Source organism: Diplotaxodon limnothrissa, linkage group LG11 (genome assembly GCF_057381915.1).
Source record: "Diplotaxodon limnothrissa isolate DT_005_m linkage group LG11, D_limnothrissa_male_GT1.1, whole genome shotgun sequence".
NCBI lineage: Eukaryota > Metazoa > Chordata > Actinopteri > Cichliformes > Cichlidae > Diplotaxodon > Diplotaxodon limnothrissa.
In genome coordinates, this window is record NC_140606.1 from 4521604 (window position 1) to 4544190 (window position 22587).

Sequence of the window (22587 nt, forward strand, 5' to 3'; positions counted from 1 at the left end):
TTGCCTGCGGGATCCCCAGGTACTTGTAACTGTCCTCTATGTCTGCAATGTTGCCTTCTGGTAGTTCAATCCCCTCAGTTCTGACTACCTTCCCTCTCTTTGATACCATCCGACTACACTTCTCCAGTCCGAACGACATTCCAATGTCATTGCTGTATAGCCTGGTAGTGTGGATCAGTGAATCGATGTCTCGTTCACTCTTGGCATACAGCTTGATGTCATCCATGTACAGGAGGTGGCTGACAACTGCTCCGTTCCGTAGTCGGTATCCGTAGCCAGTCTTGTTAATGATCTCACTGAGGGGGTTCAGGCCTATGCAGAACAGCAGTGGGGACAGAGCATCTCCTTGGTAGATCCCGCACTTGATGGTGACTTGTGCTATGGGCTTGGAGTTGGCCTCTAGTGTTGTACGCCACATCCCCATTGAGTTCCTGATGAAGGCTCTTAGGGTCCCATTGATCTTGTACAATTCTAGGCATTCCAGTATCCAGCTGTGGGGCATTGAGTCATAGGCCTTCTTGTAATCAATCCAGGCAGTGCACAGGTTGGTCAGTCTGGTCTTGCAGTCTCATATATATATATATATATATATATATATATATATATATATATATATATATATATATTATATACATTTTTTTTAACTGTGCTCAGTGCCTTCTTTTTAATTTATATTTTATACTTTTATTATGTTACTATGCTGCTTCTTGTTTTATTGCTGCTGGCCTCTGAGCTACCAAACAAATTTTGTTGTATAACTACAATGACAATAAAGTTCTAAACCTAAGTTCTGTGTTTTTTTTTCTTTGAAATGCTTTTTTTAAGCTTTTAACTGGTGCCTTCAGTTGCTGTAGTTTGTTGGTCTTTCTTATTTTAGTTGAGATTTATGAACTCAGTGTCTTTGGTTTGGAATTATTCTTAGACAGAACAATACATTTGAATATATTATCTGGGGCTCTGCAAAAGTTGTTATTGGTATTTTTCCAAAAGCCATTGCCAGTATTTCAACCAGTAAGATGAAAACGTATTTATCCAAATAACAAAATTGCTTCAGTGTAAATGTAACATTCATGATGAATAGCTTTTGCTGAAACTGAATTTAAATGAAAAAGTGTAGCAATATCAGAGAGGAGTAAGTTAACAATCATCTATAACTCCACTGTGGTAGCTGGATGTGTTTTGATTCATTTGGCAGTGCCAGGAGAGGCTTGGTTGGCATAATTGTTAGCTGTTGCATAAATATGACTCTTATATTTACGCAGCAGTGTGCTGGGACAAAATGGTACGTGGAATTGATTGGATTGGCAACCAGGAACGCTGCGACAGCTGATGGACTTTTTTAGACAATGCCCAGTCCACTCAATTTTACCAACATTGTGTAATGTAAGAATAAAGAAAGCAAGTGTAACAAGAGAGTTGTGCCTGACTGTGTGTGTTGGGGCCCAGCTCCACCCAGCATGTGAAAAGACAAGCAGATGGTAGCAGAGCCAGTTGCTATGCTTAACTCAAGATAGGCTTTACCAAACCTTGATGTAAAGGAGCTCAAATGATTTGGACCAAATGGTTCGGCTACACACAGAAGTGAAATGAATGAGACTCAGACAAAGGTTTCAAAGTTTGAAATGCCGGCTTGTATGTTTTTTCCTTTTTTAGGAAAAAGAAAATTTGTAATAAACAAAAATAAAAATATTTTAAATCAAAGCTTCTCTTTGGTACCAACAGTTTCTCAGTTACAACCTTGTTTCACAATCACAGTTGTTACCTTAAGATCCTACCTGGGTGTAACCTTCTAAATATACAAATCAGGTTTCATTTCAAAATAAAAAACAGTTTCAATGGCAAAATTCCAAATGGCAAAATTAATTCTCATGTGGTAGCTGCAAGAAATAGTGATGTGTCGGTCATGAACGAAATGGCTCTTAGAGCCGACTCTTTGAAGTGAACGACGCGAGCCGGCTCCTTATTGGGAGCCCTGGGGTTTTTTTTCTCCTTTCTCTCACCCTCTCTCTCTCTCGCACTTTTTTTCCCGCTTTTTCCCGTAAAGCCTTGTGCTTTACGCTGGGCAGAGGGGGGAGGGGCGGTAGTTACACTCGCAGTAGCACAGGAACAGAGCGGGAGGGAGAGAAAGAGAGCCAGGGACAACAACATCACATTAGAAAGGTATAGTAATCATCCACAACTATTTTCAATTGCGGATGATAAAGGATTCAGAAAGTTTATACATGCAGGCCCATATGACAGAGAATGTGCATCTTCTTTTTGTTTTCATATTTTAATTTATATTTTATTGTGCTGTGGTTTGCAGTGTTTTTTGTTGTTTCACTTTAAAAAATTTTAAAAGGAAAAAGCTGAAAATTTAAATAGTTAAAAGTTGAAATGTAAATAGTTGGTTTTCGTATTATATGATTTATTTATTACATTTTATGTGGAGTGAATAAATAAAAGTATATTTACGGTGGCCCCTAGAGACAAAGCACATACAAACTTCAAATCACGTACGAACTCTGAAGCATGTACAAACTCCAAAACACGTACAAACTCCAAAACACATAAAAGCTCCAAACACGTAAAAACTCCATAGCATGTACAAAACACAACAGAAGTGCTCCAGGATGCTAGGTGCAGTGTTGAGCTTTTGTTACTTAGTGGCTACACAAGCCAGGAAGTACCAATGACTGGATTTGGAGTGTGGTAGTAACAGGTAAATGAACATTTTTTAAACTTATTTGAATATATATGAGTGCTTGTGTATAAATACACAAACAATATACATATGCTTTCAATTGTGTAATTTAAGTGATCTAGATAGCTCTGTTTTGGAAGTTCAGTTAATGCTAGAAATGTGTTTTGGAATTTGTACGTGCTTTTGGAATTTGTACATATGCATTTATTTTATCTATTTCTGTTTTATATTACTGTGAAGCACTTTGTGGTTTTTATCCTGTGAAAAGTGCTATATAAATAAATTGATTTGATTTGATTTACATGCTTTTTGGAGTTTGTACATGCTTCATCTCTAGGGGCCACTGTATATACTTATATATAAACATATAAATAAAAGCACTTTTTTTTACATTAGTAATTCCTTTCATGCATAATTTTATATTATTGTCAATAATAAATTAATTAAAGCAACAAAACAACCTGAAGAGCCGGTTGGGAGCCGAAAGAGCCGGCTCTTTTTAGTGAGCTGAGTCGGCTCTTTTTGGTGAGCCGAGCCAAAAGAGCGGTTTTCTAAACAGAGCCGGAAATCCCATCACTAGTGAGAAAAGAGAAAGGCCTGTGCTTTCTGAGACGGAGATAGCGGGCAGGACAATTCGCCATTTTGCAGCAGCTCATTGGCTAAGCTGCTAGAGAGAATAGTTAACCCCTTAATTGCTGAACCCATATGGAAAAGATATATATAAATCATATAAAGTTTTTATCTGTCTTGTATGAAACTTGGATGAAAAGCATACAAGAGTGAAAACACATATAAGATCCCTTAAAAAATTATATAATGAAACTTGTATGTTTTGTATACTTACTAAAAAAATATATGAAAGTAATGAGAAAGTGGCCACTTTCATGAGTAAATCATATATGTTTTTACTATTTCTTTTCCATATGGGGAATATATGGTTTATTCACCATAACTCAAGTGTAACTGTTAAAATGAACAACTCTTTTCACGTTTTGAGGATTTGATCAAAGCCATCTTTAAATGTGGGTTAACGGAAGGTAGACGGAAGCACTGCAGGCCCTGGTTGAGCAGCACACTCAGCTTCTGGAAAATCCTGTGGCCCAGTCTAGGGTCACAGCTGAACCACCTCCACTTCCACAACAGACTGGGTGTGTGGCCACTGGCCACCAAGTCGGGAGCTACCTTCTGTGAAGATCTTTCTCATTCTACACGATACAATTAGGTCCAGAAGTGTTTGGAAAAAATTATTTATTTTTTGTAGTTTTGCCTTTGTACACCACCAGAGAGGATTTTAAATCAAACAATTTATGTGATTTGTGATTCAAGTGCAGATTAACAGTTTTAATTCCAGAAGCTTACATATAATGTTGCTTTAACGATTCAGCAAGAGCAGCATTTTAAAACACAGTCACCCTTTTCAAAGGCTCCAAGCTAATTGAGCAAACTAACTACAAACTGAGTGAAATTCTTTGCAGTCAGTAACTTCCTGGGTCTAGAACCCTTGAACATCACCAAATGCTGTATCCTGCCTTTACTCCTTTCATGCTAAATAGGAACATTTTCAGAAACTGGATGTTTCAAATGAAGTATCAGTCATTTTAGGATGGACAATTTTTGTTGAAAGCTTTTACATTTGTGTGTTCAAAGAGGTGGAAATTCTATAAAAAAAATGGGTAGACGTTTACCAAAACCCTAAAGCTAACCCTAGATGCGTTGCCAGTGGCCTGGTGCATGATAAGAGAATAAATGTTCCAGAGATTTTAGCAAGACATCTCATTTGTACTGCTTTCAAGGGATTAGCCTGGGTGCTCGAGGATTGTGCATTGGATCTTAACTGTTCCTCTGATGGTGTCCCTGGAATCTGCTGGAGCCATTCCTGTTATTACTGGGGCCACTTTGGACCTTACCTTCAACATCTGCTCCAGTTGTTCCTACAGGATGTTAACAAGACATTTGCACAAGTGTGATGCTGGTGCAGGCTGTGAAAAGGAGTCTATAGTGTGTCATCTCAGGCTTTTTCCAAGGCAGCAATTATTAAAATGTACATATGGAATGTCAATATGTGTTAATATTAATGTCCTGTCATTCTGAATGAGACACTTGGCTGCGTTGCCTTGCAGAGATCATGGTGGAGGGTTGAAAGCTTTTGCCAGGGGAGGGAGAGGAGAGATTAGCCTAAATGACAGCTCTATTAGAGACTTAACCTGCGCTTTGATCATTTCCTGAGCTCCCCTTCAGATCAGCCTGAGCAACAGACGGCAAATCTGACAGGCTCCTGCTCTGCTGCTCACAATCCCCACCCCCCTCACTTTACCACCTCTACACCACCACTGCCGCCACTACACATATCCCTCACAATGTACCCAGGCTTCAGTGTGATCAAAGACCCCCCTTCTGGTGACTGAGGCTCCCATCTGTCTGTCCACAATAGAGAAGACTGGAAGAGAGTGGCTGACTGTCAGAGTGAATGAAAGGCATGCACACGAGTACAGTATTCTGCAGTAAACAGACAAAAAGCATATGCGATGTTTGTTTTTTCTCTGACACATCTTCCCTTGCTGCTTCACTGAGTAGCTGAACTGCAGCATTATGACTTGTGTCATCTACTCTGCTGGAGTGTCAAACATCATAGGTGTGAACACACATTTGTACAGACTGCTATTAATGCACAGTACAAAGTGCATATATAAGTACATATTCATTCTCTTGCTGACTGGCTAAATTGGGAACATTCTACAGAAGAACAGACCGGAGGCTTTATTCATAAAGCTCTGCACTAACAGCAGTGTCTTGCACTACATTTTCTGCTCAGTAATTGGAGGGTTTACTTTTCATAAATTACTGTGGTCACCTGAAACACACTGCTGCACACATGCTTTTAGCAACTTTTTTCAGACGGAAACAATTAAAGTCAACACAATAGTCAAGCTTTACATGGTTAACAGCCACAATATTTATGTGCATTATGAGCAAACTATATAGCTTCAAACTAACATGGAAATATAATTTTACCTTGAAAAATAATCATTTTAGAAGTTAATCATTACATAAACCCTGCAGTGAAGCACGTTGCAGAGCAGTAGCATATTTTAATAGCCTTTAATGGCATAATTATTTTTCTGACAAAATTGAATGCTAGTAGCCACCAAACTCTGTAATCTTTAAAATCAACTTTAGCAATATTCAAGAAGAAAACCTCAGATTAGTCAAGACTTTCCTCTCTGCAATATTTAAAGCATAAACCTTTCACATATGCATAACAATGCAGATAATTTCTAGGCAATATCCAACAGAGGTGATTGTGCCAAAGTGCAAACAGAGCAGCCGATATTAGATTCACTAATTCACTAATAGTGGCCATGTTCATTGAATTTTTTACACATCATCTAGACAGCCCTCTAAAGTAAAACAGAGTATGTCAAAAAGTGAAAACACAACTAAGGTAGAGTGTCTCCTACACACAGAGGACCCGATTCTCACAAACTGGAGTGGCACTTCACAAACTGGAAAGATTTATTTGAAAGTGGCAGGACTGAGATCACTACTTTTGGGTTTTATCCAAACCTGGAAGCAGGGCCTCACAGCTTTATAGAACTACAAGAAGACCAAAGAAGAACAAGTAGTGCTGGCTGTTATGGCCCTTCTTCCACGCCCAGTCCTTAATTATTATTACGCTTGTGAACTAGTGATCTTACACTGTGGCTCTACATTGTGGTCCAACAGGAAACATGAAGGGATCACAAAAGTTGGCTGACTGAATTATCAAAGGATGGTCAACCCTTAAGAATATAACTGCAATCCTGCCAAAGGTAATGAGAAATTTTCATGAGTAATGGACTGGTCTACTGACTGTCATTAAGGCTACACAGCCTGCATAGCTAAAAATGCAACAGAGAACAAAGATAAGTGGGTGGGTATCATGGCTGTATGGAAAAGTGGTTTCCATTCCTTTGATTTGCATATCTGCCTCTAAAAGGGATACATTTTTCCATCATAATATCAACAAACATACATAAATGCATATAAAAGGATGAACTGGAGAGTTCTTACAGATTTATTTATCGTCAAACCAAAAAATTGCCAATCATACTTCATACAGCCATTTACTTGTGTTTTTTTTCTCATGCAGTCGTTGTATTTGTGTGTGTTTTTACTCATGTACATGTAGAGTTGATTGCTTGAATTATTCATTTCTTTATGAATAACAAATGTGTTGTGATGACTGCAACACCTGACTCTGATTACCTGCTTTTATGAGTAGGAACGTGGGTGACTTCTAAAATTCATGCAAACTTTCATAAAGCCACAGTGTTGACATGCAAGTGATTTTAATAGCATGCCTTACAGTGAGCACTTCTGCTTTTTACTGTCAGTTTAACATAAAAGATTCTTATCCTTGTGGTCTGATTTTCATTTTTCAGCAGACCTTCTAATATGTCTTCTGTGTTTCCTACAGCCAGATGCCATTTATTAATCCTAATTTAACTGTCTGAGGCCTGAGAACCCATACGTGTATGTATGTATATATAAAACACACCCAGCACGCCCCTGCGGGCGGTTTATCCTTCAAGCTCGGGTCCTCTACCAGAGGCCTGGGAGCTTGAGGGTCCTGCGCAGTATCTTAGCTGTTCCCAGGACCGCGCTCTTCTGGACAGAGATCTCCGATGTTGTTCCCGGGATCTGCTGGAGCCACTCGCCTAGCTTGGGAGTCACCGCACCTAGTGCTCCGATTACCACGGGGACCACCGTTACCTTCACCCTCCACATCCTCTCGAGCTCTTCTCTGAGCCCTTGGTATTTCTCCAGCTTCTCGTGTTCCTTCTTCCTCATATTGCTGTCATTCGGAACCACTACATCGATCACTACGGCCGTCTTCTTCTGTTTGTCTACCACCACTATGTCCGGTTGGTTAGCCACCACCATTTTGTCCGTCTGTATCTGGAAGTCCCACAGGATCTTAGCTCGGTCATTCTCCACCACCCTTGGGGGCATCTCCCATTTTGACCTCAGGACTTCCAGGTTATACTCGGCACAGATGTTCCTGTACACTATGCCGGCCACTTGGTTATGGCGTTCCATGTATGCCTTGCCTGCTAGCATCTTGCACCCTGCTGTTATGTGCTGGATTGTCTCTGGGGCATCTTTACACAGCCTGCACCTGGGGTCTTGCCTGGTGTGATAGACCCCAGCCTCTATGGATCTTGTGCTCAGAGCTTGTTCTTGTGCTGCCATGATTAGTGCCTCTGTGCTGTCTTTCAGTCCAGCTTTGTCCAGCCACTGGTAGGATTTCTGGATATCAGCCACCTCCTCTATCTGCCGGTGGTACATACCGTGCAGGGGCCTGTCCTTCCATGATGGTTCCTCGTCTCCCTCCTCTTTCTTGGGTTTCTGCTGCCTGAGGTATTCACTGAGCACTCGGTCAGTTGGGGCCATCTTCCCAATGTATTCTTGGATGTTCGTTGTCTCATCCTGGACTGTTGTGCTGACACTCACCAGTCCCCGGCCCCCTTCCTTCCGCTTAGCGTACAGCCTCAGGGTGCTGGACTTGGGGTGAAACCCTCCATGCATGGTAAGGAGCTTTCTTGTCTTTATGTCAGTGGCTTCTATCTCCTCCTTTGGCCAGCCTATTACCCCAGCAGGGTACCTGATCACGGGCAGGGCGTATGTGTTGATGGCCCGGATCTTGTTCTTACCATTCAGCTGACTCCTCAGGACTTGCCTGACCCTCTGCAGGTACTTGGTGGTTGCAGCTTTTCTAGCGGCCTCTTCATGGTTCCCATTCGCCTGCGGGATCCCCAGGTACTTGTAACTGTCCTCTATGTCTGCAATGTTGCCTTCTGGTAGTTCAATCCCCTCAGTTCTGACTACCTTCCCTCTCTTTGTTACCATCCGACTACACTTCTCCAGTCCGAACGACATTCCAATGTCATTGCTGTATAGCCTGGTAGTGTGGATCAGTGAATCGATGTCTCGTTCACTCTTGGCATACAGCTTGATGTCATCCATGTACAGGAGGTGGCTGACAACTGCTCCGTTCCGTAGTCGGTATCCGTAGCCAGCCTTGTTAATGATCTCACTGAGGGGGTTCAGGCCTATGCAGAACAGCAGTGGGGACAGAGCATCTCCTTGGTAGATCCCGCACTTGATGGTGACTTGTGCTATGGGCTTGGAGTTGGCCTCTAGTGTTGTACGCCACATCCCCATTGAGTTCCTGATGAAGGCTCTTTTATATATATATATATATATATATATATATATATATATATATATATATATATATATGTGTGTGTGTGTGTGTGTGTGTGTACGATAGCAGTTGCTTTAAGGTGATTTATACTGTAATGGTATAGATGTAATGTGAAATTACATGATTTTCACGTAAAAATAGTAATGGGTTATTTTGTCAGCTTAAATTATTGGGTTTATTATACCCTAAAACTTAGTTATTATACTTTTTTCACAATTTTTACACTGCTCTAAAAGCTATCAGACCCAAAGGCTACAGTAAGCAGGATAAGACACAGTAGGTTTGGGCAACACACTGACTTTTCCTCTCAGGTGTTTCAACCTGACCTGCAATGTCATAAAAGGAAAACAAAGCAAACTGCCCAAAAAACAAATAACGACAGCTTTATATATTCATCGTGAGTCAAATTCTTTTAAAGCGTCTGTGGTGCTGCTGCAAGACACAGCCCATCAGATTTTTATAGGTGAATAAAGCTTCTCTGTGATAAACTACAACACCTTAGAGATCCCAACTGATGGATGAACATCTGAACTCCACTGTGGATATTTCAAAATCAGACATAATGACATTTAAATAGACTGCTTCAAGTAAGCAATTTCAAGTTCACCAAACAGAAGTTCCACAAATGTAATAAAGTTAAATAAAAGAAAGAAAACAAATTCTCTTAGTGTGACACAGATGTTGCCCACACCTAGTTTAGAACGACCTGACGGTGGCATCGCAATATAAAGCCATCACGGTTTGTAACAAAATGTCATGTGTTATAAGGCCTTACTCACAGAAAGCTATTCTACCTGGAAATTTGAAAATGGAAATGTTTGCCATTCTGAAATTTCATCTTTCCATATGGTGAGCCATGTAGAGCTGTTGATTAAGCATGCTAGTCTGATGAAAACTGAAAGATGGAAAAAGGTTTTTCAGGTAAAGAACGAAATGGAAATATAATACAACAGCGGTCCCCAACCCCCGGGCCTCGGACTGGTACTGGACCGTGAGTCGTTTGGTACCGGGCCGCGAGAGTTGAGGCTCAGGTGTGAAATGTATAGTTTTCAGGGTTTTTATCGGTTTTCAGCGTTATTTTGTTATCGTTTTTATCATTTACTCGGTTTTCCTGGGCCTTTTCACGTGTGTTATGAATAAATTTTCTTTTTTTCGGTACCTGTCATGGTCCTGCGGCCATGACTGAGTGACTTTGTGTTTGTGTCCCTTATTGTTATTACTTTCATTATTATTCATGGCTGTTTTGGGATGGTTTGTGTTTGGGATTTTAGACACTGGGTTCTGGGTTTGTGCTCCCTCTGTTGGTCCCTGGTGTTAGTGTTCCCCTGTCTCGTCAGGTTAATCAGGTCCAGCTGTTTCCCCCACCTGTGTGTGATTTCCCAGTGTCTCTTCGTGTACTTATAGTGTGTGATTTCCTCTGCTCCTGGTCGCGTTGTCTGTGTTCATACCTGGTGTAATCCCCTGCGTGCTCTCCCTGCTGTTCTCCCTGCTGTTCTCCCTTCATGCTCTGGTTTGCTATTTCTTTGTGTAGTTTCTCCCAGTTAGTTCATCCTTAGTTCTGTTTTACCATCCCCACTTTATATTTGATATTATCAATAAATCACCCTCACACCTGAATAAGTGCTGCGTTTTGAGTCCTCCTTCCACTCTCCACACGGCCGCTGCCCCGGACCGTGACAGTACCGGTACTAGTTTTATTTTGTTGTATTTATCCGCGACACGTTAAAGGCCGGTCCATGAAAATATTGTCGGGCATAAACCGGTCCGTGGCGCGAAAAAGGTTGGGGACTGCTGTAATACAATAATGGAACAATATAATGGGTGGTTTATTTTTTGCTTATCATTAAACAGATGATGAGCCTTGTAATAAAATATTAACAAGTGCATTTTTTCCCCCCATTCAGCATTCAAATTTTAAATCAACTCAGTGGTTCTTGAGATAAGGGACAAAACATGTCCGGGAGATAAAACCCAATTTTGTGGTTAAAAATATGCATACGTGTTAACCCATTTTTTATACATATAGATTTATTTTAAATGGTACAATACATTACCAGTACCTTAAAAATCCATTGTCCAGAAGCAGGTGTGATAATATTAAAATACAGAAAAAAAAATTATAAGGTATTGACTTAAATACTTAGTGACGAGAGCCATGATGTTTAATTTTACATTACTTTTATAATATCAAAATATGCAATTGAAATTTTATTTTTAAATATTTTTAAGTGATTAAAATCGTGTCCAGAGTTTTTGTCAACACCATCAGATTGTTTTAAAAGTACAAAAAATCAGGAATTATTGTGGGTAGCTTACACCCTTTACCACTTCCTGTTTGATACACATGCCATGAGGTCACTGCTGTGATAATTTGTTTGTTTTTATTTCATTTATTGCACACCTTTCTGATAAAACTATTTAATTTTTCTTTTTTGTAAAAAGAGCTTAATTTAGGTACATTGTAGAGGCCATAAGCAAATGATGAAAAACAAGATGGCTTCTGTCAGAAAAACATGTGTTATGAGAGAAAGTAGGGTATTTTGTCAACACCATCAGGATTTTTGTCTGACGGTGTTGACCCTTTTTCTAATGGTGTTGACAAATGTCACAAAAGTGTCCTATTCACGTTATTTTTACTAATATTTCGGTCATATTTCTTCTTGTGTATTTTACTGATATTTCTGCTTCACAGATGTGTCAAATATTATCAAATTTGCCTTATCTTGAATCTCATTGTTTATGTATACTTTATTAATCCTGTAGGAAAATGCTTAGTCCTCTGCATTTAACCCATTCACTCAGTGATGCAGTGGGCAGCTACCAATCCAGGATAGCCGCTGTTCGTTGGATTTGAACGCCCAACCTTTCGATCATGTGGCATCTACTGAGCTAGCTGTGCCCCGAGAGCTGTTCTTTAAGTGATGATGTATGAATCCTGCTTCCGGGCCCAAACTACTCTGTGTTTATTAAGCCTGTTGTGCTGTTAAAATGTTTTAATGCTTTTTATCTTGTTCTATTACATCTGAACAAGCCCCTAAAAACAGCCAGTGATCACTGTTGGCCTAACCATCGGGAACCCTCACGTTAACCTTTATCAAGTGGAAAACAGTTAGCATTCATCCTCCAGCTTCACTGTGTTTATCAAATTCAAATTCAAATTTTATTTGTCACGTACACAGTCATACACAGTACGATATGTAGTGAAATGCTTGGACAACTGCTCGTGACCTAAAGAAAACAAAAAAGGAAAAGGCTATGAATAAGATAGGAAATAAATATGAAAAATTAAAAAGGGTAAATTTAACTAGGAAGGAATAAAATATAAATTAAGGTTAAAAATGAAATAACTGTACAACACAAATTAGAATGAAGGGTAAATTTAACTGGGAGAATAAGATAAAATATATAAATTAAAGTTGAAAATAAAATAACTGTACAACAAAATACACAATATAGAACTATATAAGAATGTATGAAGAAATATAAATAAATATATACACAATAACAGCAGCGTGATTTAAGTAATGAAGTGAAACAATGTCCAGAATGTCCAGTGTGGGTCAGTACTGTGTGGTGGTGTGATTGAGAGACCGTATCGCTTGCGGGAAGAAGCTCCTCCTCAGTCTCTCTGTGTTGGTCTTCAGGGAGCGGAATCGCTTTCCTGACCTCAACAGAGAGAACAGTCTGTTGTTGGGATGGCTGAGGTCCTTCACGATCTTCCTGGCCTTGGTCCAGCACCGCCTGCTGTAGATTGAGTGCAGGTCAGGGAGCTCGGAGCGGATGGTGCGCTCAGCTGACCGCACAACCCTCTGTAGAGCTCGTCTGTCCTGCATGGTGCTGTTCCCGAACCAGGTTAAGATGTTTCCCGCCAGGATGCTCTCTATGGTGCACGAGTAAAAGTTCCTGAGCACCTTGGAGGGCAGTTGGAAGTCTCTCAAGCGTCTGAGGTGGTAGAGACGCTGACGGGCCTTTTTCACCACGGTGTTGATGTGACAGGACCATGACAGGTCCTGCGTGATGTGAACTCCGAGGTATTTGAAGCTGTCCACTCTCTCCACTGGGCACTCGTTGATGACAGGGGTCTGGTAGTTCCTCTCCTGCTTAGTGCTGAAGTCCACTATCAGCTCCTTTGTCTTACTGACGTTTAGAAGGAGGTTGTTCCTCTGGCACCAGTTCTCCAGATTCCTAATCTCCTTCAGGTAGGCCGTCTCGTTGTTATCAGAGATCAGGCCCACCACGACGGTGTCGTCAGCAAACTTGATGATGGTGGTGGAGCTGGTAGTGGCCACACAGTCATATGTGTACAAAGAGTACAGCAGGGGGCTCAGAACACACCCCTGGGGGGCTCCAGTGCTGAGAGTGGTGGAGGCTGAGACATGTCCGCCCATCCTTACTGCCTGTGGTCTGCCAGTTAGGAAGTTGGAGATCCACAGACACATAGATGAGCTGAGTCCCAGATGCTCCAGCTTGGTGGTGAGTGTGGAGGGAATTATGGTGTTAAATGCAGAGCTGTAGTCTATGAAGAGCATTTTAACATAATTCCCCCTTCTAGTGTCCAAGTGAGTGAGTGATGTGTGGAGGAGATGAGAGATGGCATCGTCTGTGGAACGATTTGGACGGTAAGCAAACTGTAGTGGGTCCAGTGTGTCTGGTAGTGAAGAAATGATGAAGTCTCTGACCAGGCGTTCAAAGCACTTCATCACTACTGAGGTGAGGGCTACAGGGCGATAGTCATTGAGAGAAGCAGGATGGGGTTTCTTCGGGACAGGAACAATGATGGACTCTTTGAAGCATGTGGGGATCACCGACTGAGATAGAGAGATGTTGAATATCTCAGTGAACACAGGAGCTAGCTGGTATGCGCAGTCTCTTAGGATACGACCTGGGATGCCGTCTGGTCCTGCTGCTTTCCTGGTGTTCACTCTCTTGAAGGCTCTCCTTACTTCATGCTCGGAGATGACGAGCACGTTTCCGGTGCTGGCAGTATCTTCCTGTCTGCAGCCGTTAGCGCCGCTAACACTAGCATTGTTGGAGTCCTTAGCTGCAGCCTCGAAGCGAGCATAGAAAGTGTTCAGCTCGTCTGCCAGAGTCACGGCCGCGTTCGTCATACCGGTTGTTGGTGCTTTATAGTCCGTTATTGTCCTTAGTCCCCGCCACAGGCTCCTAGAGTCACTCTGTTGGAGTTGTGACTCTAGTTTCCTCCCGTAGCACTGCTTCGCCTCTTTCACCGCCCTCCGCACGTTATATGACGCGGCTTTGTACGGGTCCATGTCCCCCGTCATGAGTCCCGTGTTGTAGGCAGCGGTGCGGGATCTCAGAGCGTCGCGGATGGTTTTATCCACCCACGGCTTCTGGTTGGGAAACGTTGTGATAGTCATCATGTTTAGGTGGAAACAAGCAATCTAACTTTAACTCTGTTAAATGTCATATATTCTGTTTTCATGGATGCCTGGATGTTACACCTGGTAAAGCAGCTGCACTGATCATTTTATCAAAGATGAAAGAATTTAGACAGTTTGTAACTCTCAGTGATGCTGCAGAGTTCCTTTGACTTTGGGATCCTGCAGCAGAGTTTGGACCTGGAAATGGCTAATGACATCAAACTTAATGGCCGGATAGCATTTCTATTGCTTAATGCATAATTGTGTTGTGAATATTCATCCTTAATCTGTGAAAAAGCATAAGGTTCAGAAAAATTATAGTAATTACAAAATGGTACATTTCAGGCTAGAATAGCAAAGGGGAACCTGTCAGTAGAGCAACGAAGGAGAAGGAACAGGGATGATCAAAAAAGAAGGAGAGAAAAAATTAACAGCCAGCCTGAGTTGAAGAAAGAGTTTCTCATAAAGGAAAGGGAAAGATATAGAGTGAAAGAGGGAAAAATAAAGAACACCAGTGATCTGAAAGGAAGAGAAAAAAGTCAGAAGAGAAGGTTTTGGAAACAAGCACAGAGAGACAAAAGGAGAGAAAGTCCAGCAGGGTCTAAACACACAACCACAGAGAACTTTAGGAATCAAGGAGTAGTAGGCAGCTACTTGCTGGTGAACTATTAAGATGTAGAACTTGACATGTGCAAAAACAGAATTGTTATGATGTGTCTTGTGATATTACAAAGGTTGTTAAGGTTTAATTGTCATTTTGAAAGAAATAATATCTTGTTTTCTACTAGAGCAGGGGTGTCAAACTCAAATACACAGTGGGCCAAAATTCAAAACTGGAACAAACTCGCAGGCTAACCTTAATATTTATTGAAATATATTTATTCCTCCAGATATAAGAATGAATCTTTTCTTATGGACTCAAACACGTTTTGGTGAAAAACTGAATATGGAACAAGCAAAGCTTAATACTAAACAATATATATATTAGCTGTATAATACCAGTAGACCAGCTCTGATAGTAATTTGGTGTGGCTTCGCGGGCCAAATGTAATTAGGCTTCGGGCCAAATTTGGCCTGCGGGCCAGAGTTTGACACCTATGTACTAGAGTGTCACCACCGTCAGACCTTGTCAACTCCATAATATAGAGTTTTTGTTTATTTTTCTCTTTTGGAGAACCATATAGTTTCCTCTCTCATGATCTTCCAATAAAAATACGTAATTTTCTCAATAAATGTGTAATTTGCTGCTTAATATGACTGTTTCTTATACAGATTAAATACAAGCTTCTGAAAATATGTATGACTGTAACTCTAATAATAAAAAGCCAAAACAATCTTAATTTTAAATGTGGTATAATTACTTTGAAAACATATGTGCATAAACAATAGAATAGAGAAGCTGCTAATAGTCAAAAGAGCTGAAACAACTTAATTTAAAATATATATTTTTGCATTTCTTTGTGTCTGACGGTGTTGACAAAAACCTTGCACTTCTCCAGGAAAAACACAAATTATTAAAAAATGTTACACCTGGGAGATTGTACCAAAACATGGTGAGACAGCCAAAACTTTGTGTAACAATTATATGTAAATATGTTTTTGAAAAATCAAAAAATATATTTTAGAAAATTAAAACCTTTTTTGTCCCTAATCTCAGGAATCACTGATCTGTAAACTGAAACTTTGGCCCAAGAACAAGGTATTGAACTCAACTATAGATTTGAAGAATTGTTACACTCAGTAACAATTCTTCAAAAAGCCCTGCTGTTCAAGCAGGGCTTTTTGGTAAATGCCACCTACATGCTAAAATACCTGCAGCGGTATCCTGGACATGTATTCAAATTAATTAAAATGATAAAAATTGTAACCTGATGATTTACAAAAAAGCAATGGCACCACTGAGTATTTATTTATTTATTTATTACTTCTTTCAATAATTGTCAAGACCCTTCCTGTCTAATAACATAAAGCATTAAACTTTAGGTTTACGACAAATTAAACCATCGCCATATTGTTATGAACATGTACATGTAGAATATCTTAAATGGCATCGTAAAATAGCATTTTTCTGTTCTTACCTACTGGCTGGTAGCCCTGCCTCATAGGACCTCCAAATGGGTTACGACTGCCAAAGGAGCCGCTGTCAATGGAACCATATGACATCCTGCCTGATGGTTGCTGAAGTGTCAGCTGCACACAACTGGGGAGGAAACAATAACCTGAATCAAACGAAAGAACGTAATTTATTTCCACTTTGGTCTTCTTCTAGTGTAAAATGAAATGCACTCCGAGAACTGACAGTAGGTGACAAAGTACACATGGGTTGTATGATGTATTTGTAGATGTAAACCATGTACAGATGGAATCATAAGAGAAAAATTCCTACTAGAGTTATTTTCTGATCTCTGTCGAGAACCAGCGATGTGACTGTTGCTGAATATGGGATAGTTCTTACTATAAAGAATGCAAAAAAACATAAGGGCACATACAACATACTTGCAGCATCCGCAGTTAGCAGTAGCATCCATAATTGTACAATACCAATGTAGTCGATGGATTAAAAATAAGGTTTTGCGTGTCAAAGTAATGCTCATATCTATCCTAGTATGAAAACATTCTACAACTGATTGAAATTTGAAGAAACAACAGCTCAGTATATCCAACGTGCCTATGTCTGTGTTGTAGAGATAGCTGAAGTAGGGCTGCTTAAACTGTTACCAGCCAAACTCTCATAGAATAGTACTTTGCGACTCAAGGCAGGTCTAGACTGCACTGATTCAAGCAACAGAACTGCAAGGAAAGACTCCTGCTTATGTTAAAGGTAGAAATTTATAGTGAGTACAACTGTAAATAGAGCAATGACTCACTTTCTGTAAAGAAACCATTTGAAGGCAAAGAAAACACAAGAACACAAGGACTTTATTTATTCAGGTCAAATGGAAATCACATCACCAAATGATAGTATCTTAACATTGCTTCATGTTATTCATGTTCCTAATTAATATTTAGTCTTTAACATGAATTTTGGGTAACTATAGCATGTCAGGACGTTGTATCACATTGCTACTTCATGTTTGCTTATTCCACAGTTGTGGCCCCCTCTCCCTTCCATATGGCTCGCAGCAATTTGGAGTGGCTAACTCTAGACCTTTAGTGGAAATGTCTTTCTCATTGCCTGTGTACAACTCAACTCTGTGATGTTATAGACTTATACACTTCATCCATTGCTTAGATTCCTATAAAATGCTCTATTCTGCCGTATATCTGCCTTTACATTGTTCCTACAGCTTGAAATAAGGTCATAAGATGGCAAGCCTATCAATCTTTACAGCAGAGACATGGCAACATGCTCCATTGATGTACAGATTTTTTTTAATAGCCAATGTGGATTGATTTATAATAGCAAAAAATCATTGGATGATGTATTTGAGCCGTTTATAAAATTGTGTACCTGCTACCAGTGGCTTTATACTCAAATGTGTGTGTTGCCACTGGAATGAACATTTTATTTCATGAATTGTCTTGTTTCATACTATGGCAGAAATGCTGGACTCTTGTAGTGACAATTACAGCTAATTTGTGAATATTATCTTTCTTACCTTATCATCAAATTCCTTTACTTGAAAGAGCACTGTTGGTTATATGTAGGTAGTACATTTTAAAGGAACTGGAGCAGCTTAATCCTTCTAACATGCAAGGACTAAAAACATAAGTATTTCAGTGTCGTTAGGATGTTAACCCATAGCCCACTTAGAAAAGTAAAAGAGTAGTGGGCAGAGAATACTTCTCTGAATGCTACAGAAAAGGTCAAAGAATCATGCGAACATGTGTTTCACCAGCGGCCAGAGTCACACAGATGACGCTGAAATCAACAAATCTCTCTGACTGCTTCAGCATGCCTACCAAAGGTCAGAATGTGATACTGGTCAAAGGGCCAAAACTCCTTCTCTGACCGTGAAAGACAAGCATTCAGACAAGCAGGAGAATATGATTACACACTGGAGTCACTGAGCTGCCCATTGTTGTGATGAAGCCAGTGAATCGGACCTATAGGACTGGCATAATGAGAGCAAAGTGGGACAGATACAGATTCACTGGGCCACGAGAAGGTTTAATCCGATTAATTTTCATTGAGAAGGGAGATTAATTACTTTTGGCAGTCCATAAACAATCTTCACTCTGCTTGATTTCAAGCCCAGTGACTGTGACACACATCCCTTATGAAGTGTGGACATGCACCATTTCTGTCTGCATGTAATGTGGATGGATGCACATTCGCATTCACACAAATCTGAATAAACCTCACCCTTCCACCAATGAGTGGAAATATAAATCCCCCACTTGGTTCAGTTGGCTTCTCAGACAAGTAGAAATTGAGGTCAGAGTGGTGGTGAAACTTAAAAATCATTGCTGTGCTATTACTCATGCACATGATGGCATCATCCCTGGCGATGTCACCAGAGCCTGCCCTGTCCTCAGAATCCCAGCAGTCTGTCACATCATCATCACTGTGGTTAAAAGTGAGGCCAAGAGCTGCTTCTGTTCTCTTATTGATAAATAATCATTTATACAGACACATTTGCACAAGGAATGAAGTTGTCATAAAGCCAGACTGAGACAGTGCAAATATCATTTTGCCTCTTTGACAAGCCTGTGTATAAACGGCTTTAACATTGTGGTTCAACCATTGTTAAACTATTGTTAAGTTAAACATACAGTATGAAACCACTGAGTTTAGATAAGGTGCTAAACACTCCTTTACCCTCTAGCAGGTTTTTGCCTTTAAGTTTCTTGTTTTGTTGTTTAGCTGAAACTATGTGCACAGAGCTGCAATTAAGTCTACATCAGTCTGTCAAGATAGGAGAGAATGTACTGACAGCTGCTGATTCTCAGCACAGACTGGATGGACATGATGCCGCATTAACAGCATGCTGAGCGAAACACCTCAGGAATTGGTGATTTATTTTTTTTTAGCATGTGGCAATCTTCGGGAGCAAAAGCTTTTTAATAAATTTGTCGGATAGTGTAAAATCACAACAGCAGTTGCTTTCAGGTGATTTATCCTGTAAAGTAAAGACCCTATAGCAGGGGTATCAAACTCATTTTACATCGCGGGCTGCATACAGCCCACTTTGACATAAGTGGACCGAACCAGTGAAACTCCCCTTTCTGTCAGTGTAAAGAAGTTACATATTTAACTGTTTTTCTACATGATAAAGAAAAAGCTGTGACAAAGAAAGAAATCTGTCAGCAAATTGTAAGAAAGAAAACTGTAAACTTACAGAAAAAAAGTTTAAGTAGCTCATTGCTTAGACTGACCATATTTTTTGTTAACTAAATGTGGAAGAGCAGCGGCTCTACTCTGAGCCCCTCCCAGATGGCTGAACTTCTCACCCTATCTCTAAGGGAGAGGCCAGCCACCCTTAGGAGGAAGCTCATTTCGGCTGCTTGTATCCGCGATCTCGTTCTTTCGGTCACTACCCACAGCTCGTGGCCATAGGTGAGGGTAGGGACGTAGATCGACCGGTAAATTGAGAGTTTCACTTTTACACTCAGCTCTCTCTTCACCACGACGGACTGGTGCAGCGTCTGCATCACTGCGGCACACTCAGCTGCGAACCGTTCCAGTGCAAACTGGAGGCCCTCACCCGATGAAGCCAACAGAACCACATCATCCGTGAAAAGCAGAGACAAGATTCTGAGGCCACCAAAGTGAAAGCCCTCCGCCACTTGGCTGCGCCTAGAAATCCTGTCCATAAAAATTATGAACAGAATCGGTGACAAAGGGCAGCCCTAGCGGAGCCCATCACCCACCAGGAACGAGTCCGACTTATTACCGGCAATGCGAACCAAGCTCTTGCAACAGTTGTATAGGGATCGAATGGCCCGTAGCAATTGGCCAGACACCCCATACTCCCGCAGCACCTCCCACAGGACACCCCGATTGACACGGTCGAATGCCTTCTCCAAGTCCACAAAACACATGTAGACTGGTTGGGCAAACTCCCATGCACCCTCAAGTATCCTCGAGAGGATAAAGAGCTGGTCCAGTGTTCCGCGACCAGGACGGGGCGGACCTCATCCACACCAGGGGGCTCTGCCACCAAGGAGCTGTTTAACTGCCTCAGTGACCTCGCCCCCGGAAATTGGTGGGTCATCCCCCTCATCCCCACACTCTGCTTCCTCCTCGGAAGACGTGTCAGTGGGAATAAGGAGGTATTCCTTCCACCGCCCAACAATTTTCTCAGTCGAAGTCAGCAGCGCTGGGCCAGCACTATACACAGTGCAGGTACAGCACCGCTTTCCCCTCCTGAGACGCCTGACGGTTGGCCTCTCCGAACTCCTCCCACACCCGAGTTTTTGCTTCAGCCACTGGCCGAGCCGCATTCTGTTTGGCCTGTCGGTACCTGTCAGCTGTCTCCGAAGTCCCACAGGCAGCTTCAGCAATGGAGATGCTGAACATGGTCCATTCGGACTCAATGTCCCCAGTCTCCCTCGGAATGCTTTTGAAGCTCTGCCGGAGGTGTGCGTTAAAGATCTTGCGGACTGGGGCCTCTGCTAGGCGTTCCCAGCACATCCTCACTACGCATTTAGGTGCACCGGGTCTGTCCAGCGTCCTCACCCGCCACCTGATCCAACTCACCACCAGGTGGTGATCAGTTGACAGCTCAGCCCCTCTCTTTACCCGAGTGTCCAGAACATATGGTCGCAGGTCTGGTGATACGATTACAAAATCGATCATCGACCTGCAGCCTAGAGCGTCCTGGTGCCACGTGCACTTATGGACACTCTTATGTTCAAGATTCAATCAAATTTAGGTTTTCTTTGCTCAAAATAAATTTCTCCTCAAAATGCAACACTTGCACCACCAATTCTTTTTTACGTGCGCTCAAAATTGTTTTATGTGCGCTCAGAATAGTGGCACAAAAATAACGCCATACTTGTTGACAGTGAAAATCCTGACCTTGAGATGCATTATTACAAGAAACATAAATTATAAAGGCTAATGTAACAAAAATAGCACATATCATAATCTTGAATTGCAAGAATTTACAATTTCCATCAGTGCTTGGAAAAAAAAAAGATTTTCTTGTAGTAAACATGTGGCTTTGATGCAATTTCACAACACACAAAAATTCCAAAGATTTTTCTAGCACATCAAATGCCTCCTTTGAATGAAGACAGCCTTTCCTTTTAGAGGAAAATAAGCCCTTACACTGGTAAACAGAGTAGATGTGAGGTAGAGTGGTGTGCACCCCTGTGTGACACTGCAGGACACAGAAGGATGGTAAATGCAGGCCTGGCAGGGCAGAATGACTGGATCCGCAGCTACTCGACACCCCCACTGGTTTCATTCAGTTCCCTACTCCTTTCACAGCTGTCATTATCTGCAACACAAGGCTTAGCTTAGCCCGAGCAGGCAACTGAGCAGAAATAAGCCTACGCCCTGGACACAAATGCTACATTTATCACAAACAAGCAAGGGCCAACCTGAGATGGAACTGTGAGTGAGCATGTATAAATATGTGTGTGTGCGTCTGTGTGTATATGAAGGCTGATGTGATCAAATTGTTAAAAAAAAGTGCTGATATTATCAACCATAATAGTTAACTTTTTATACATATAAATACACACATAATCTTATATATATATATATATATATATATATATATATATATATATTATAACAGTGCTGCACAATTATTTTGATCTGCATTAACATCAGAACTTTTATAGAGAGAGTACTGCCTTCACATTTGTACAAATATTTGCATAAATATAAAATATAATGCAAAATTAAAGCAACAGTGCACTGCTCTCACTTTTATATAGTTCTACAGTAATATAAAAAATATCTAAAACTTCCTTCATTGTAGCTACGTAATGGATGTGACTGGGCAAAGAGATAACGCATCGTTTGTCCAGTAAGTTGTCCATTTTCCTTTAGACTTTGTTAGACATTGTGGTTAGTGGACATTTATATTTGGCCAAATGGAATGGCGCGGAATTGGTGATTTCAGTGCATCCTGATGCTTTGTACAGGTGCACTTTTATGGACAGCTGACTTTATGTTGGATCATTCACGTTAGCAGCCATTGCATTGTTTTTCTTGACCTTCACACATCAATTGAACTACAGTTTGTGCATATGATTTGTTCCTGCCACTCGCCCTAAATCCATGTATTTCCACACAACAGATGATGATCCACTTCAAGGGACAAGCTCTTCACCTTCTGCTGTGGTAGACACTTGATTTTCGCTGTGTGTCTCTTTAA

The 22587-nt window shown here is 41.0% G+C and overlaps 1 protein-coding gene across 1 annotated transcript in view; it reads right to left on the reverse strand.

Annotated features, from left to right (window-relative positions):
* tsnare1 (T-SNARE Domain Containing 1) overlaps positions 1 to 16474 on the reverse strand; it is a 267379-nt gene extending 250905 nt beyond the window's left edge. The window contains exon 1 of the mRNA XM_085366785.1: positions 16390 to 16474. Within this exon, the coding sequence (XP_085222911.1) occupies positions 16390 to 16474 (85 nt within the window). The remainder of the gene's footprint in view (positions 1 to 16389) is intronic.
* Positions 16475 to 22587: the final 6113 nt, after the last annotated feature.